This window comes from Protobothrops mucrosquamatus, unplaced genomic scaffold, assembly GCF_001527695.2.
Source record: "Protobothrops mucrosquamatus isolate PMUCROS unplaced genomic scaffold, P.Mucros_1.0 scaffold2412, whole genome shotgun sequence".
Taxonomy (NCBI): Eukaryota; Metazoa; Chordata; class Lepidosauria; order Squamata; family Viperidae; genus Protobothrops; species Protobothrops mucrosquamatus.
In genome coordinates, this window is record NW_015388484.1 from 83,937 (window position 1) to 98,700 (window position 14,764).

The 14,764-nt window shown below is 49.1% G+C and overlaps 1 protein-coding gene across 1 annotated transcript in view; it reads right to left on the reverse strand.

Annotated features, from left to right (window-relative positions):
- Window positions 1-14,764, reverse strand: part of NCOR2 (nuclear receptor corepressor 2) — a gene marked incomplete at its 3' end in the record, with an annotated part of 161,543 nt that overhangs the window by 82,678 nt on the left and 64,101 nt on the right. Inside the window, exon 15 of the mRNA XM_029285880.1 lies at window positions 12,666-12,728. Coding sequence (XP_029141713.1) covers window positions 12,666-12,728 — 63 coding nt within the window. The remainder of the gene's footprint in view (window positions 1-12,665; window positions 12,729-14,764) is intronic.

Below are 14,764 nucleotides of genomic sequence, written 5' to 3' on the forward strand. Positions count from 1 at the left end.
AGAGAGACGTAAAACAACGGTTAATCTTCTCCAGATTAAAAATAATAAAATAAAAGACAAGCATAAAAATAGAAGCAGGAATAGAGCCTGAGAACTTTCCCTGCAAGTTTTTTTAGGATGGGATGAAAAGCGAATTGCTTCATCCGCTCGTCATTCGACTCGGGGATAGGGAAGGTAATTCTTTGCGACAATGTTTGTCTTGGCACCTGTTGAGGACTTGAAACTTGTTTTTTTTTTTCCCCTTTGCTCCAGCCCGCTGGGTTCGCCCCAACCTCAACGTTGCTGTGAAACTTCTGAGAGTTTGCAAATACTCCTTGCAAACAACTCCTTGTAGCCTTCGTTTTCAAAACAAACAAACAAAAAAAAACAAAAACCTGGGAAGTTAGCAACCTGGAATGGATTTCCAGGAGGTCTTTTGATCACTCCCCCAAAACCCTAAACTTTGGGGGAAGTCACTTCTTTTTCCCCCCCTTTTGCTTCCTCGCTTGAGTAAAGTGGCCTGCTTCACAGGGCTGTCGTAAAGCTGTCGGTCTGGGACGAAACTGGATGGCAAGAAAGCAAGTGAGCCGTCTTGTTCTGCGGTCAGATCCAAAATTGTATCTGGTCCTAATTTGTGTGTGTGTGTGTTTTTTTTTTTCACCGCTGGGGTGTTTGGCTAAAGTTAAGTCTCACCTACAGGTCTACCTTTTAGGGCTGTTAGAAATCCTCAGGGAGGGGAAAGTGGGGCGAGATGCTCCTCGCCAACTCTGAAAACCTCTGCAAAGTTTTTACAAACAATCTTGAAAGATAAATAAAATCACATCTCCGTTGACGGGCAGAGCGAGTGCAAGCGGAAAATGCATCATTGTGCTCGTCAAAGAGATGCGGGGAGGGGGCCAAGGGGGTCTCTGGAGCCTTAAAGATCCTTCAGCCCAGGCTGGCATCACACCTGCCCAACCCTGTGCGGTCGTAACCCGTGGGTGTAATGCGTCGCCCACATGCCCGCCCGCCCGCCCATCTTCCCTGCCAGCAGCCAGACACTCTGCACACATACAGCTGCCCTTATCTTTCCAGCACCTCCGATAAAAAAAAATACACCAGCACCTGCTTTCCAAAACTATAATTACATAAATACACACAGAGAGAGACACACACACACAGAGAGACACGCCTGGGGAAAGACATGTCAGCAGCAACCTTTGGCTCATGCCAGGAAACACCCAGTGTGTCCCACAGCTGGGAAAAGCCCCCCCCCCCACACACAGTTAAGTTACACTCCCTACAAACTCCACGCCTGCCTGCCTGCCCGCCCTTCCCCGGTGCTCCAAAAGTCCCTGCTAAATTTCAAACTTTTAGGAAGAAAAACTGGAGAACAGTTTCCCATCCCAGTCAGATCTGGGCGTTTGGGAGGTCCGGCGGGCAGAGGGCACACGGTGCTTGGAGATCACCCCTTGGGACCTTTCCACCAGGAACCAGGCCAGCGGGACACTCCCTCCCTCCCTCCTTCTCTCCCACATCTTCCACACTCAAAACAGCTCAGATTTTCCACTTATCCTCCACCTCCCCCCCCCGCAAGCCCCCACTTACATCCTGGTCCACATTCATCGGCTGGTTGCTTGACCGAAACCATACGCGGGGACAAGGAGGAGGCAAGCGAATTCGCTGGAGTTTGGGGAAGGAGAGAGGAGACCAAACAAAGCAAAAAAAAAAAAAAAAACCCCAGCCCCCCAGGATTACAAATCCAAGAAGGGAAAAAAGAAGAGATGAGCAGGAGAAGAAGAAGAAGAAGAAGAGCCAAGGGTGGTGGTTCACATGCTCTCCTCCTCCTCCTCCTCCTTGATGGCTCGGCTCTCACGTTCGCCGCGGACTCTCTCCGGGCAGTCCCGGAGAAGAGGCATGTGCACCCATCCGCGCCGGGGAGGGTTTTCTGCAGCCGGTGCCAAGTCCAAACTGGGGGAGAGGTCAGCCGATCCCGGAAGGCTTCCTCCTACTCCTACTCCTCCCCTGGCAGTGCCAATCCTCTAACTTGCTCGGCTTCCTCGGCTTCCCTGCAGACTCCCACCTGCTCGGTCCCCGGGCGCTGCTGCTTCCCAGCCGTGGTGTCTCTTTTACGCTGGTGGCGGTGGAGGAGGAGGAGGATCCGTCCCTTCCAGCCTCCGCAAACTCCCTTGCCAGCCTTCGCCTGCCTTTCCTGAGCGAGTGAGCGCTCCCGGGTGCCAGGAGAGGCAGGAAGGGAGGAGAAGGAGGAGGAGGAGGAGGAGGAGGAAGCAGCCCAGAGAGACAGCTTTTGGGAGATGGTCCAGGTCGTGGCCAAAACGTGCAGACGGGTGCAGCCTCTCCTTCGGCGGACGGGGAGAGCCAGGGAGAGAGGAGGAGGAGGAGGACGAGGAAGGGAGGGCTGGCTTGCAAGGAAAGCACCGTGGGGAGCTAGCCCCCTCTGCTTCCCCGCCCTCCCGCCCTGCCCCTATGTGACCCAGAAGTTTGCTCCGTCTGAATGTGACCTCTAGACAGCGTCCACAAGCGGCGTGGCATCGGCCCAAGACGACAAGGGTGCGGCCAACTTGGCAAGGCTTCCCCCCTTCTCTCTCTCTCTCTCCTCTGAATGTCAACAGCAGGGGAAAAAAGAAACCGGGAGAAAACAAAGACTTTCTTAATCGCTTCCTTCTCTCTGATCTGAATCAAAGGGGTTGTTCTTGGAAGCCGCTCCCACGCAAACAGAGACACCCCCCCCTCCTGCCGTGCCCCCGTTTCTCTCTTCCCCCCCCCACACACACACACCTCCTTCCCAGAAGGCGGATTTGGTCCCAAACATTTTGGCTTGAAGGGCAGGCCAGATCCGGATTCTGGAAACGCAGGGGGGGTGGGGGTGGGCAGAAAGGGGAACCCCCTCCCCAGGAATGAGTGGGGAGACTCGAAGTCCCCCCTAAAGACAGGAAATTGAGGGATGCATGCTTCTCCCCCCCCCCATGCGAGGAGTTGCATCTTTCCTGTCCCCCCAAATGTAGAAAGCTTTGGAGTGGGCAGAAAGGGGGATTCCCTCCCCAGGAATGAGCGGGGTGACTTGATGTCCCACCCAACGGCAGAAAATTGAGGGATGCATGTTCTCCACCACCACCCCATGCAAGGAGCTGCGTCTTTGCTGCCCCTCCCCCAAATGTAGAAAGCTTTGGAGTGGGCAGAAAGGGGGATTCCCTCCCCAGGAATGAATCCACCAAGAGCCCCATTTATTGGGGAGACTCAAAGTCCCCCCTAAAGGCAGGAAATTGAGGGATGCATGCTTCTCCCCCCCCCATACAAGGAGTTGCATCTTTCCTGCCCCCCAAATGTAGAAAGCTCTGGAGTGGGCAGAAAGGGGGATTCCCTCCCCAGGAATGAATCCACCAAGAGCCCCCATTTAATGGGGCGACTCAAAGTCCCCCCCTAAAGGCAGGAAACTGAGAGATGCATGCTTCTCCCCCCCCCATGCGAGGAGCTGCGTCTTTCCTGGCCCCCCCCAAAAAAGCAGCAGTGTTCAAAATCGCTCCTGCAAATTTTAGCTCTGACTCCTGACTTAGTTTCCCCCTACAAGGGGCAACTTTACAATCTCAGCTTTGGGTAGGACCAGACTTAGTCTTCTCCTCTCTCTCTCTTTCCCCCCCTCTTAAGAAAATACCCCTCTTTCTCCCCCCCACCCCACTCACAGCACCAAGAATGGGCAGCCCAGGGGTCAAAACCACACTTCAAAGAGTGGGCAGGACCCGGTGTTCTGAATTAAGCTGTGCCACCAACGTTCAAAAAAAAAAAGAAGCTTGCAAGCCAAAAACTCATCTGAGAGCCAGGAAGAAAGACGAGGAGGCGGTAAGCAAGGAGGGGGGTTGGGGGGGGAGGGAAGCTGAATTCTGCAGCTGGTATAAATTATGCGAATTGGGTTCATTTGCATACCCCCTTGATTAGACACTTTTGAGTCAGCTCCTGGAGATGGAGGAGCTTGGGAGAGGTGGGATAAAGAGATTGAAAGGTGGGGTGTTGTTGTTGTGAATTGCGAAGTCATGTCCGACCCATCGCGACCCCATGGACGACGTTCCTCCAGGCCTTCCTGTCCTCTACCATCTTCCGGAGTCCATTTAAGTTCACGCCTCCTGCTTCAGGGACTCCATCCAGCCACCTCATTCTCTGTCGTCCCCTTCTTCTCTTGCCCTCCATCTTTCCCAGCATTAGGCCCTTCTCCAGGGAGTCCTTCCTTCTCATTAGGTGGCCAAAGTACTTGAGTTTCAACTTCAGGATCTGGCCTTCTAAAGAGCAGTCGAGGTTGATCTCCTCCAGGACTGACCGGTTGGATCGCCTTGCAGTCCAAGGGACTCGCAGGAGTCTTCTCCAGCACCAGAGTTCAAAGGCCTCCATTCTTTGTCGCTCAGTCTTTCTTATGGTCCAACTTTCACATCCATACATTACAACTGGGAAAACCATGGCCTTGACTATACGCAGTTATGTTGGCAGGGGCCTTGGAGGTCTTCTAGTCCAATTCCCTGCTCAGGCAGGAAACCCTATACCATTTCAGACAGATGACTGTCCAGTCTGTTCTTAAAAACTTCCAGTGATGGAGCACCCATGATTTGTGAAGGCAAGTTGTTCCACTGATTAATTGTTCTAACTGTCAGGAAGTTTCTCCTTAGTTCCAGGTTGCTTCTCTCCTTGATTAGTTTCCACCCATTGCTTCTTGTCCTGCCTTCAGGCGCTTTGGAGAATAGCTTGACTCCCTCTTCTTTGGGGCAGCCCCTGAGATATTGGAAGACTGCTATTGTGTCACACCTCATCCTTCTTTTCATTAAACTGGACATTCCCAATTCCAGCAACCGTTCCTTATATGTTTTAGCCTCCAGTCCCCTGATCATCTTTGTTGCTCTTCTCTGCACTCTTTCTAGAGGCTCAACTTTTTTTTTTATATCGTGGTGACCAAAACTGGATTCATTATTCCAAGTGTGGCCTTGCCAAGGCGTTATAAAATATGACCAGCTAGACCAGGCTAAATAGTTATGGAAACGTAGAACAAGCTAGAACAGGCTCTTCCGACATTCTTCACCTCTGTGAAGGTCATCAAAGGAGTAGAACAGAACAACCGAGTTGGAAGGGACCTTGGAGATCTTCTAGTCCAACCCCCTGCTCAAGCAGGAGATCCTATATACCATTCCATCATTTATAATTAATGGACTTCCAGAATTCCAGAATTTCCACGATGCACAGTTGAATAAGTCTGGGAATAACCAAATCTTCCACTAACGGGTTTCTAGATTGCAGCCACGCAAAGCTCTGGATGAGTCTGGAGACCAGCAGAAATTTATATTTCTTACGAGATGTTGAACAGGCAGTGTGCACTCTGCTGTATTTATTTATCAACTGACGCCAATAATGTTATTTATTTAGCATGGAGATGCTCCAAGATTTTAAAGGATTCTCTCCTAAAAGGCATCTAAGGACACTTGTGGTGGCTGTTTGCGAGGATGTTGGTAGAGAAATCTTCTCAGGTTTGATTGGATCAAGAAGCCCCCTAAACATGTTGACTCAGGATGAGAGTCAACGAAACAGAGCAACTCAACATAAGAAGACCACCATCTCTACCTGTGGGTAGTCCTCGGCTTACAACTGTCCATTTAGTGACCATTTGAAGTAATAACAACACTGGGAAAAGTGACTTACGACCGTTTTTCACGCTTAACGACCGTCACACCATCCCCAGGGTCACGCGATCAAAATCCAGACTCTTGGCAACTGGCTCTTAATGACGACGGTCGCAAGTGGCCCTGGGACTCTGCAACCGTCATAAATATGGAACCCGATGCCAAGCGTCCGAATTTTAATTGCGTGACCACGGGGACGCCGCAACGGCTGTATAAAAAACAGTCGCTAAGTCAGCTTTTGCAATGCCCTTTGTAACCTTGAGCAGTCGTTAAACGAATTGTTGTAAGTTCATGAGTACGTCCACATGTTGTTTTCGACAGCAGACACGATCATGGGGATGCTGCAATGGCTAGAAGTGTGAAAGACAGCCGTGAGTCACATTTTTCAGTGTATGTGTGTGTGGGGGGGTAACTCTTAATGGTCACTGAGCGAATAAGTCGAGGACCACCTATATCAGAATCAGGAATGAGAAGGCTTAGTGGTTTTGTAATGCGCGCCCATGTTCCAAAGATGCTTTTTCATGAGCGAACTGGACTTTCTTGTTTTTCTTTGAAGATGTTTCGCTTCTCATCCAAGAAGCTTAATAATAATAATAGTAAAGTTGGAAGGGACCTTGGAGGTCATGTACTCCAACCCCTCTGCTCAGGCAGGAAACCCTATACCATTTCGGACAAATGGCTGTCCAGTCTCTTCTTAAAAACTTCCAGTGTTGGAGCATTCACCGCTTCTGGAGGCAGGTTGTTCCGCTGGTTAATTGTTCTAACTGTCAGGAAGTTTCTCCTTAGTTCTAGGTTGCTTCTCTCCTTGATCAGTTTCCACCCGTTGCTTCTTGTCCTGCCTTCAGGCGCTTTGGAGAATAGCTTGACTCCCTCTTCTTTGGGGCAGCCCCTGAGATATGGAAAGACTGCTATCATATCCCCCCTCGTCCTTCTTTTCTCTTCTTCAGCTCTGACTGGATGGTGGGGGACTGGAAGGATTTATACTCCTTGCAGACAGCTGGTCATTTGCATCCTTTTAGAGAGTCGTTGAGGCCACTTGGAGGCTTACCTGTGTCCTCGGAGTCACCTGAGCGGTGCAAATGTGTGTGGACCCTTCTTGGCTGCAGGATGTTTTCTGCTCTGGGTCCCTTCCCTGTTGAAGACGGGCGCAGGCCGTTGGGGCTGAATCTGTGTTGTCTGCATCTCAGAGTGAAGCGCAAATGGTTCCTGTAGTCTGCCATGTTTTCTGGAAATCCATTTCATGTTCCTGCACCCTTCAAAGCATGTTCATCCCCAAGTGCAGAGCTAAATGTCTGTGGAGATTCTCAGTCATGCAAGTCATGATTGTCCCAAAGGTGCTTTTTCATGAGGCAACAGGACTTTCTGGTTTTTCTCCGAAGACATTTCGCTTCTCCTCCAAGGAAGCTTCTTCAGCTGTCCGCAAGCAATATAAATCCTTCCACTCCCCACCATCCAGTCGGAGCTGAAGAAGCTTCTTGGATGAGAAGTGAAACATCTTCAGAGAAAAACAAGGAAGTCCAGTGGCCTCCTGAAAAAGGCACATCTGGGACAACTTGGATGACTGAGAATCTCCAGAGACATTTAGCTGAGCACTCATGTTCTTCTCCCACGGAATGTAAACAGCCTGGCTCAACTCTCCTGGGAAGCAGCCAAGCGTGCAGGTGGGAGAGCAACGGAGTAGGTGAGTCCCTCGACCTGCTGGCTCTCTCACACCTCCAAGGCTCGATTCCAGAACTGGCAATTGTGAGCAAAATGCTGGCTGCCTGGGTAGAGTGCCAATCCCATCGAGTGGCGAGCCAAGTCATTCTTGGATCTCCAAGATGGAGAACAGCCAGCTGGAGGTTGTAGTCCTTGACTTTGTTGTTGTTGTTAGTTGCGAAGTCGTGTCCGACCCATCGCGACCCCATGGACAACGTTCCTCCAGGCCTTCCTGTCCTCTACCATCTTCTGGAGTCCATTTAAGTTCACGCCTCCTGCTTCAGGGACTCCATCCAGCCACCTCATCCTCCGTCGTCCCCTTCTTCTCTTGCCCTCCATCTTTCCCAGCATCAGGCTCTTCTCCAGTGAGTCCTTCCTTCTCATTAGGTGGCCAAAGTACCTGAGTTTCAACCTCAGGATCTGGCCTTCTAAAGAGCAGTCGGGGTTGATCTCCTCCAGGACTGACCGGTTTGATCGCCTTGCAGTCCAGGGGACTCGCAGGAGTCTTCTCCAGCACCAGAGTCCAAAGGCCTCCATTCTTTGGTGTCAGCCTTTCTTATGGTCCAACTTTCACCGCCATACATTGCAACTGGGAAAACCATGGCCTTGACTCTGCGTACTTTTGTTGGCAGGGTCTGGAATGGCTGGGTCCTTGACTTACGACCACAATTCAGCCCCACATTTACGTTGCTAAGCGAGACATTCGTGAAGTGAGATTTGTCCCCATCGTACGAACTTCCTTGCCACCACCACTATTAAGGGAACCAACGCAGCTGTTATGTGAGTGACACAGTTGTTAAGTCAATCTGACTTCCCCTTTGACTTTGCAAGAGGGGAACCCAGGACCCCGGGACGCTGCAACTGTCTTAAGTACAAGTCAGTGGCCAAGCGTCCGAATTTTGATTACGTGATCACGGAGATGCTGCAACGGTTGTAAGTGGGTGAAAAACGGTCCTCGGTCACTTTTTTTCAGCGCCGGTGTAACTTTGAACGGTCACTAAATGAACTGTTGTAGGTCGAGGATTGCCTGTGGTCACTTCTACTACACATTGCTGGTGCAAATGCTCTTCGAGCGACAGCTAGAAGGATTTACCAATGGGATGGTCAGAAACGAAGAACGACGGAAGCCTGAAGAGGACTGAAATTCAAGGTAGGTGCAATGTGGGAGATAACAGAGATGGAAGGGAGCTTCTAGTCCAGTGGTGGCGAACCTATGGCACGCGTGCCAGAGGCGGCACTCAGATCCCTCTCTGTGGGCACGCATGCCGTTGCCCCAGCCCTGCCTCCCCCCACGGCCCCTCCTCACCAGCAGCCCCCCCAGAGAGTCACCCCCAGGCACAGCCCGCACAGAGCAGCACAGCCAAGCACATGGCAGCAGGGACAAGACTCTACCGTCGCACCCCGTGGCGTGTAGATGATACTACAGGGCGCAGGCGGAGGGGATGGCTGCCATGACGCTGCTGGGCCACCTGGGCGATCTGCTACGACGGGCTGTGGAGGCAATGGGTGGTCCTGTGGGCAGGTGGGGTGGGGGGACAGAGCAGGGGCAGGGGCGGAGCAGGCGGGGCAGTTTTTGGGCACTCGATCTCTAAAAGGTTCGCCATCACTGTTCTAGTCCCTTCTGGAATTCTAGTCCAACCCCCTGCTTGAACCGAAACCCTAAACCATTCCAGACAAATGGCTGTCCAGTCTCTTCTCGAAAGCCTCCAGTGATTGAGTATCCACAACTTCTGAAGGCAAGTTATTCCACTGGTTAATTGTTCTCACTGTTAGGAAGTTTCCCCTTAGTTCCAGGTTGCTTCTCTCCTTGATTAGTTTCCATCCGTTGTTTCTTGTCCTGCCTTCAGGGGCTTTGGAGAATAGCTTGACTCCCTCTTCCTTCAAGAAGCCCCTCAAGTATTGTTAAGACTGCTACCATGTCATCCCTAGTCCTGCTTTTCATTAAACCAAACATACCCAATTCCTGCAACCGTTCTTTTTATGTTTTAGCCTCCAGCCCCCTAATCATCTTTGTTGCTCTTCCCCGCATTTTTTCCAGAGTTTCAACATCCTTTTTTATATCCTGGTGACCAAAATTGGATGCCCAAGACCCTCCTATCTGGACCTCATCCAGATCTGACAGGTGCCAAACTCCCAGACTTTTAAGCAACCCCGGTGCATTCTCCCTCCTGTTGGAGAATGCCCAGATTACGGAAGATCACTTTAAATCCGTGCCAGGTTATGCCAACTCTCCATGGAACTTCAATCTCCTTCTGAGCCAAGAATTGATTTGGCTTCCTATCATTGGGAAGCTACTTTGGAAAAAAAAGAAAGCAAAGAAAAGATCTCTAGGCACAGGATCTCAGCCCACAATTACAGTCTCTGCTGAATGTTTGGGCAGCCTGTGGGACTGAGGGTTTATTACACAATCAAAGTGTCAGTAAGCACTGGGTCTGTTTTGTCTCTCCTCACTTTGGCATTAATTGTAGGGTGTGTCCTTCTTTTGTCTCCCCCCCCAATCACACAAAACCTCTCCTCTCCTCGCACAAAATCTCTCTCCTCCTTCCCTTCAATCTCCTGCTGGCTGCCCAGATCTCGCAAGGAACGACACACCGATGCCACCTGCCACAAGCCAAGCCATCTCGGTGCCATCTGCAGCGTCACACTGAGCCATCGTAAAGCACTACGTGGGCGCTAAACTAAAATCCTATTCAGATAAAAAACAGAGGTGAATATTGGTAACTCAGGATGGAACTATGGCAGTGTTTCTCAACCTTGACAATTTTAAGGCATGTGGACTTCAACTCCCAGAATTCCACAGCCAGCAATGCTGGCTATGGAATTCTGGGAGTTGAAGTCCACATGCCTTAAAATTGTCAAGGTTGAGAAACACTGAACTATGGGGTCCTTTGTGGTCTCTGATCTGGATGGTTTTCTTGCCGACACTTCATGACCCAAATAGGCAACATCATCAGCGCTAGAAAGTGGTGGGATCTGCTGTCTGTTTTATGTATGGTTTGCCCTGTCTGTGCTGATGGGAATATTCTAGGTCAGGGATAGGCAACCTTGGCTCTTTTATGACTCGTGGACTGCAACTCCCAGAATTCCTGAGCCAGCATGAGGGAACTATGGCCCCCTCCATGACTCGTGGACTTCAACTCCCAGAATGCCTGAGCCAGCATGGGGGAACTATGGCCCCCTCCATGACTCATGGACTTCAACTCCCAGAATTCCTGAGCCAGGATGGCTCAGCTTGGAAACCTCTCCCTTTCCCCTCAGCATGGCTGGCTCAGGAATTCTGGGAGTTGAAGTCCACGAGTCATACAAGAGCCAAGTTTGCCTACCTCTGGCCTAGGCCTAGACCGCTTTCTGACTCGTGGACTTCAACTCCCAGAATTCCTGAGCCAGCATGGCTCAGCTTGGAAACCTCTCCCTTTCCCCTCAGCATGGCTGGCTCAGGAATTCTGGGAGTTGAAGTCCACCAGTCATAAAAGAGCCAAGATTGCCTACCCCTGCTCTAGGTGGTTCCTTAATAGAGCTGTTGTTTACTTGTTTGGTTGTTTGTCTGAGTTGGTAAGTTTCTTTTTTTATATATATAATGTGAATTTTATTAGTTTATAGTGTAAGACAGGGCTCCCCAATCTTTTGAGGTTGGCAGCCCGGAGGAAAAGGCAGGAGGAGGAAAATGTGCCTGATGTCAACGCTGCTAACATCGGATGCTCTTGCTTTGACAACATATGGAGATGCAGCCTTTTTCTTTCTTATGCTTTACTCTTAGAATTAGATGATACTGGGGGAGGGGGAACAATGTGATGGGAGTTAGTTAGACATAACAATATTGTAATAGTGTGTGAATTCAGGGCTTTTGAAATAAGAGATGATAAGGAATGGCGGGTTGGAGTAAAGGAGGGAAAGCCTGCATTTCAAATTAATTGGAGAATGGGATTTATGACTGTTAATTAGAGGTGGGAACTGTGTTTGATACTATGTGCTCAGGGCAGGGGAATCCAGATTTTGGCTTCCCTCATGTATGTGCCGATACTATGCTGAATAAAGATTCTTTAAGGTAAACAATGCCTCAGAGGTTCTTTGAAGAGTTTCATCTGTTGGAACCATGACACGTGGTGTGCGCACTGTGGTGATACTAGCACCCGCATGCATGGGTAAGCAGGCTGCTAGTGCCCGCGTGATGCTGGCGGCAATGCTAGTGCCCCCATTCACGCACAAATGGGGCCACTAACACCCGTGCAGCGGCACTAGCGCAAGTGAGTAGGGTGCGGGCACCATTCCCGTAGCCCGGTGGCCAACAGGCCACAGGTTGGGGACCCCTGGTAAAAGATACAAAGAAAATACAAAAGTAAACAGTAGGAAAGATAAGGAAGGGGAAAGGGAGAAGAGTGGGGCAAAGCAAGTGGGGGGGAAAAGGGCACTGACTTCTGACTTCTTTTGGTGCAGTAAAATAGAACATTAACATCAAACCTCAACTTTTTATCTGTATATGATAGGATGAACTAGCAGTTTCGATAACGACAAACCCATCTAATCGGTAAAGCCCAAAATCAAACTTTCATTTTCTTTTCCACCTCAAGCACAAAGTCCAGAAACGGTTTCCACGTAGAAATAAAAAGTATTTGTATTTTTTTTCCTTTAATCAAAAGAGTTGATTTAGCCATCTCTGCTAGTTCCATCAGTTTTTTGCAGCCATTCCTCCACTGTGGGGAATGATGGGACCTGAGTTGGTAGTATCTCGATTGGGGTATTGTTTACTTCTTGACTGTTGCTATAGTGTTAAGTCTTGGTGTTAATTTCTGCTCATCTGGGTACTGATTGCTGGCGAGGAGGGGTTTAGGTCTTTTTGGGCTAGACAAGCCACTGGTGTACAAAAAGGGAGCAAATTCTACTCCCTTACTAGCACTGATGATGTTACCTAGTTTGGTAATTAAATGTCTGCAAAAAAACAACCGAGAGAGCACCAAGGATCCTGTTCAAACACCCACCCAGTCACCACTGGGCACTATTTCCTCCCAGTTCTTTGTTCCAAACGCACAACAGACAATATGAGACATCTCCTAAGCTGGGGCAGATTCTTACACACAACGGCAAACCTTTACACAGTTTTAGCAACTCCTGAATTTGTGCGGAACAAAATGCACTCTTTGGTCTTGCAGTCGCACGCTTACAAGCCAAAATCTGGAGGCTTCCATCTGCCGCGAAAAGCACCTTCAATCTCGTGGTGGCCCTCAAAGCACCAGCGATGGGGTTACCCCACCCCAAGCAACACAACTGACACCTTGAGCGTCAAACACGCTCACTCACAACGGGCATCTTGCAAAGAAAAACAAGCCAAAAGTTTACCTTTTTTCGCTGTTTCCATCTCCTCCTCCGTCCAGCGAGAACTTTCGTTCATCTCCAGAGAAGCTGGTGGAAAGAAAAGAAGAGACAATAAGAAGAAAAACAAAATTCTTGGGTGGGTGTGTGTGTGTGTAAAACTTAGTGTCATGCGATTTGCAATGACCTTCCTATCAAACCTGACTTCCTTCAGCTTAGGCACGAAAGTCAGCTAGCTAACTTTGGGCCGATCACCAGGAGACAGTGAGTTCTAGTCCCACCTTAAGCAGGAAATCTTAGAGACTGTCCAAAGAAAAAAGCCAGTTTGGTGTAGGGGTTAAGGTGCTGGCCTAGAAACCAGGAAACTGGGAATTCTAGTCCCGCCTTAGCCAGGAACACCAGTTGGGTGACTTTGGGCCAATCACCAGGAGACGGTGAGTTCTAGTCCTGCCTTAGCAGGAACACCAGTTGGGTGACTTTGGGCCAATCACCAGGAGACGGTGAGTTCTAGTTCCTGCTCAGACTTGAAAACCAGCTGGGTGACTTTGGGACAATCACGAGTAGACTGTGAGTTCTAGTCCTGCCTTAAGACACAAAAGCTGGCTGGGTGACTTTGGGCCAATCATGAGGAGGCTGTGAGTTCTAGTCCCGTCTTAGGCACAAAAGCCAGCTGGGTGACTTTAGGAAAATCACCAGGAGATGGTGAGTTCTAGTCCTGCCTTAGCCAGGAACACCAACTGGGTGACTTTGGGCCAATCACGAGGAGGCTGTGAGTTCTAGTCCCGTCTTAGGCACAAAAGCCAGCTGGGTGACTTTAGACCAATCACCAGGAGACGGTGAGTTCTAGTCCCGCCTTAGCCATATAAGCCAGCTGGGTGGCTTTGGGCCAGTCCCTGTCTCTCTCAGCCCAACCCACCTCACAGGGTTGTGGTTGTAAGGAAAACAGGAGGCGGAAGGAGTATGATGTATGTTCTCCACCTTGACTTATTTATAAACATAATAAAAGCAGGAATAAAACAAAACAAAAAATAAAAAGATGAATAGCTACTGCTGTTAATCATCTGTTTTAAGATTCTGATTTTCGTTATCTTTGGTAATAGAAGAAGACTTAAAAGGAGACAACTAGAATCGAACCACAATCAGCCAAACAAACGTGCAGCTAAATTCTGCCCGGAGGGCTAAACTCAGCTCATCCTCTGAAGCCCAGCCTTGAATCATCTACCGGTTCTTCCCATTCAAGCTAAGCCTAGTTAAGCCCAGATCCACCCCAGATCCAATTTCCAAGCTAAGATTTCTCAGTTCTCCACAGCCCTCAAGTGGCCGAGAGAGGCAATTTTCCCCTCCAACTACAGGGAAGGCTGCCCGTCGGCAGAGAAGGAAGTGGCTTTCCAGAGAATTTTTAATCCAAAATTTGTCATCTCCTGTCCTACTTCTTCAGTCCGGCTCCGCCTGTGTTTTGGAAGAAGTCTCTCGACACGCCCTTCCAGGTTCTTCTGGAAAAACAGCGCCATTTCTGACTCCCCTACCTAAATTGTCTGCCGGCTCCAAACCCAAAGAGAATTAAGTTGCGTATTTCTGAAAGCAATGCTTTGGTTTACGTTTAATTAAAATAATAGTAATAGTAATACTACTAGTAGTAGTGGTAATAATAATAATGGTAATAATGGTAATAATAATAATAATAATAATGGTAATAATGGTAATAATGGTAGTAATAATAATAATAATAATAATAATAATAATAATAATAATAATAATAATAATAATAATAATAAAAAGTTGGAAGGGACCTTGGAGGTCTTCTAGTCCAACCCCCTGCTCAGGCAAGAAACCCTATACCATTTCAGACAGATGGCTGTCCAGTCTCTTCTTAAAAACTTCCAGTGTTGGAGGAGGAGGAGGAGGAGGAGGAGGGGAGGAGGAGGACGAGGAGGAGGAGGAGAGCTGGAAGGAACCTTGGAGGTCTTCTAGTCCAGCCCCCTGCTCAAGCCATTTCAGACAGGTGGCTGTCCAGTCTCTTCCTAAAAGCCTCTACTGATGGAACAAGCTGTTCCACTGGTTAATAATAATAATAATAATAATAATAATAATAATAATAATAATAATAATAATAATAATAATAATAA